Raw genomic sequence first — 4323 nt, forward strand, 5'->3', positions numbered from 1 at the left:
CATCAATGCCTCTCACACCCACACTACCACCACGCACATTGACAACTCAATTTCGCATTGCCACCTCACCAGACCGCACTAACATGTTTAACCATACTAACAAATCTCCACAAGGTTTGATATCTCACCACCACTGGGTGCCCAAGCAACTTTTTGTAGGACAAGGCTACTATGAGGGAGCATCTCAATTGTGGATCCCAAAAGGTCCCACCATCCCCCTCACCACCAATAGGCATCCATAGCTCCTCGTCCCTAGCGTACCATTCACCAACCTCAAGCCTACAGGGTACAAAATCAACGCAAACCTAAATTCTCTTCAAGGCGTTTCGACCCTCGATGTGGAACCCTAAGCCCACGCACTCAACCCTTCGGTGGATCCCAAAACCTCTTCTCTGCGTCCAACATTTCTATGAAGGCAATCATACCATCTGGATCCCCAAACCTCTCTAGCCTAAGCCCCTACCTCATGTCACACCATAGTCACCCACACTTCAATGGGTACCTAAGGTCACATCTGCAGTGAAGGTTACTCGAGACAAAGGAAAGGAGAAGATCCATTGTGATACACCCACCCCCATGCTACCGTTGCACACCCACCCCCATGCTACCGTTGCTGACACACCTTTTACAGATGTACCTTCAACGTTAGCAATTCTTCTGCCTATCATTCAGAGGCTCGACAGACTCCCATCAACCCCCTCAGCCATAGCTACTTCCTCACCACCCTCATCGGAATCTCTTCAGGAAGCGCTACCACCTACCTCGCCATTGCCTAATTAAAAAAGACTCCTCCTTGGCAAACTAGGCACGCTGTCAGTACAAAACCCGCAATGGGGTGCTGACAGCCTAGCCTCTCTTGTATGAATGATCATAATCTCTCCTCAATCCACATCAAATTATTTTGTTTGGGTAGCAATCTGGGCACCATAAACAGATTGGGGCAGCATCACGGGCAGCTACATCAGCAGAAGCCAGGGTCCAAAACCATTACTAGCTCAGTCTAAATATTTGCTAGTCAAGCTGCTGAGGACAAGTGTCACAAGTGAGGGTTTGAAGTGAACACCCTACACAGTTGTTGGGAGTGCACAGTACGATTTGTAGCAACAGACACAAAAAAGGTGCTGCCACACTTTTAAGAAGCAACATAATTGTGGATAGATTTGCAATTAGATTTTGAGAGATAAATAAAGACCCAACAATTGCTCATCACATCCATATATGGCAACAGTAAAAAAACTCACCAGTGACCAAGCTATATATTAGCTTGAACAATTTTCTAGCAGTTCAGAAGAGAAAATATACACATGTATCTTACCCTTAGGGAAGCTGTATGCTGAGAAATTAAGGTAATTTATCCAAAGAGAAAGGCTATCAATATTACAGTATTGACTTACTTGTGGCCCTCTTGAAACCAATACATGGTGACCGATGCCCCCAACATGCAAAATGATGTCAAGCTTTACATACTTGGCTACCGTCTGCTGCTGTTGATGGAATGTCTCAAAATTCTGAAGTCTTCCCCTTGTGCAAGCCTTCAAAAAGACTTGTGAAAGGTGAAGCTCTGTTGGAACAGCTACACTAAGGGATGCTTCTAACATCACTGTGTAGATAAACCTACCAAAGATGTACTTCCCTTTACCTGCAGAAGGCTGCAAGGCAGCCCGTTTCGGCCAGTGGCAATTGTAAATGCTTGCAGGGTTTCTGTAAGTCGTCAACAGTTCTCAAAGAAAAATCCAGGGCTCCTTTCCTGTCTTGCAAGGTGTTGACCCTATGCATCAACCTTTAACCTCTTTGAAAAGGAGAAAATATCCTGACTATCATAGGCATTGGTGGAATCACCGGGGTTTCTCTTCTTGCACTGCAAAGGCTTTTGAGGCTTTGACGCTTGGACTGATATTGCCGTTCTCTCTTCAATGCACAGTTCTTGTCCCTGTTGATGATCGATGGTGGTATCAGGTGGCGGAATCGAGTCTGCATTTCCATTCTCCACCACTTCAGTTGACATGGAACTTGCTGCATCTGGTATCTTGCACCCAAAACTTCTTGAGTGTACAGGCTCCCTTGCAAACAGATTATCAAAGGCTTTTTTGGCATCCACTGCTGCCTTGGCTTGCCTTTCCAGTTGTTCCTCCTTCCTCTTCTGTTTTCTCTCCCTGTGCTCCCTTCTCCTGGCTTCTTTCTCTGCTTCCATCCTCTCCTTAGCTACTTTCTCATGAGCTTCTTTCTGGGCCTTAACTCTCTCCCTCCTAACCGTCTCATATGTTTGGCGCACCATCTCTGCAGTTGCTCTCGCTGCTACATATTTGGCTGAAGCATGCCTGTGATTCCCCCACTGGAAGCTGAAATTAGAACCTGAGTATGCAGCTTCTTGATTTTCGGGTCGAGAAAACCCATCTTTCCTCACTGAACTCGGTTGCTCCTGAGGACAGCTGCTGCCTGATCTTCTGGTCGATTGCTCTGAAAAATGTGAAAAGGATGTACCATGGGTGCCTGGCATCTCTGCCCCTAAGAACAGTTTACCACAAGTTGGGCATGACAGTTTCTTATTCTCATGAACCCTCAAATACTCAAGCTGCATCTTGCAAAACGGGCATTCAGTCCAGAAAGTGTTTGATTTGTGAGCAGGCCTCGATTGACACCAAGTACTGAAATGGTTGAAATTACAAAAACCATTTGAGCTTTTTGTTGAGGTAGACAGAGGGGTTTTATAGCTGTTTACCCTCCTTTTCGCATCATGTGCAGCTTTCTTTTCCTTGTCAGAAAGCACGCCCCAAGCCTCTGAGATGAGCTTGAATGCCCCCTCAGCACCTACAGCTTTATTCTTGTCAGGATGGAGGATGAGAGCCAGCTTTCTGTACTGCTTCCGTAGTGTAGCCTCATCAGCGGTGACATCTGTCTGAAGTATGCCATACCAGTTCACTTCCACTCCATCAACCTTCTGTTGTGCTACAATATGTACATCTAGCACCGCCATGAGCTGAGGAAGGCCTTCAAGATTGGGGAAGAGGTACTGGGCTTTCAATGCAAATTTTTTGGCACCCATTAGATCATGCTGCAGAAATTTTTGCTCAGCGAGCTTCCGGGAATGCAAGGCCTTGTCCTTATTGCATTCCATGCTGCTCTAGTTTGTGATCAAGAGGTCAAGATGAGGGCACCCAGACACCAAAATGTGCGTTCTCTCCTTTACCAAATATGAAAACAAGCTATTGGGCAGTCCTCTCCGTTACCAAATATCAAAAAAAGGTATTGAGCACAAGCTGAACTTGTCCTCTGTATAGGTGCCCTCCTAATCAAAGAGGTCATACATAGCTTTCCCCTTTCTAAAACCGGAAATATTGTCAGGAACGATTAAGCCCAACGTCTGTACACAACCGTAGATGGACCTCCTTTCTAGAGTTACAGATGAGGCCCAATTGGTCCTAAATTCTGCAACCCTTCCTTACCCCTTTCCAAATGGCCAAGATGGCAGGATTTGTATAGCTTCGCCACTTCTCCATATTATTAAAAAGGCTTTTCCGGCTGAATCACATCATTAGGGTATATTTTTTCCAGAAACAGCCTGCATATTGTGCTGCTTTCGGTGGCAAGAGAAACTCCTTCCCGAAAGGGTATAATGGGCCACCATATCGCTCACAGCTCCAGATCGTCCAGCTTCTGATCACTTGGCGGGTTGAAACTTTCCCAGAAATGTAGAATGGGTGCACAAAAGCTCTGTACAGAAGCTCGAAGATTAAAAGCATCAAATCACATTAAATTACTGAAGAAAAACAGCACCTGAGCTGAGGAAAGTCGTCCGATCTTGACAAATTTTCCCAAAAGTCTGTCTCTTCATCGAGTCAAACCTTCTTCTGCACAGAGATAGGGATACCCTAATTCACAGAAACCCCTTTCACACATAGGCGCTGCGAGGAGTGGGGAGAGACACCTAACCCACGGCTGCCCAATTCACTGTCCCTTGATCAGTTGCGAAATATCGAAGCATCCCCATGCCATTGCCATTGCCATTGCCATTGCCATTACGAGCCACAAGCCCTAAGCTGAGATTCCCATATTTGATTTCAGGATTTATTAAATGTTCGAATTTTTGTGATGTTCGAATTTATTAAATGTTCGAATTTTTGTGATGTTCCGAGAGACATGCAAACTACTTTGAGGCAATTTCACACTAGGGCCGGACCTGTATTGGCCTGCCTGTCCACTCGACCAAGCCTTTTTGTGTATTTTTTTATGCCATTTGGGGTCCAAAATCAGGGTGTTGACACATCATAGGCCTGGCTTGTCCAAAGTGCAAATCAGCATGGGCGGGCACTCAATTATGTCTTG

The 4323-nt window shown here is 45.7% G+C and overlaps 1 protein-coding gene across 1 annotated transcript; it reads right to left on the reverse strand.

Moving 5' to 3' along the window:
- Positions 1-1185: 1185 nt before the first annotated feature.
- Positions 1186-4086, reverse strand: LOC147628473 (uncharacterized). Its single transcript, XM_086813626.1, has one exon. It carries the CDS (start codon positions 3113-3115, stop codon positions 1769-1771), a length of 1347 nt encoding a protein of 448 aa, XP_086669752.1. The 5' UTR covers positions 3116-4086; the 3' UTR covers positions 1186-1768.
- Between the last annotated feature and the right edge of the window lie 237 nt (positions 4087-4323).

Source organism: Cibotium barometz, chromosome 19 (assembly GCF_041138505.1).
Source record: "Cibotium barometz isolate CiBa-2024 chromosome 19, ASM4113850v1, whole genome shotgun sequence".
Lineage (NCBI taxonomy): Eukaryota > Viridiplantae > Streptophyta > Polypodiopsida > Cyatheales > Cibotiaceae > Cibotium > Cibotium barometz.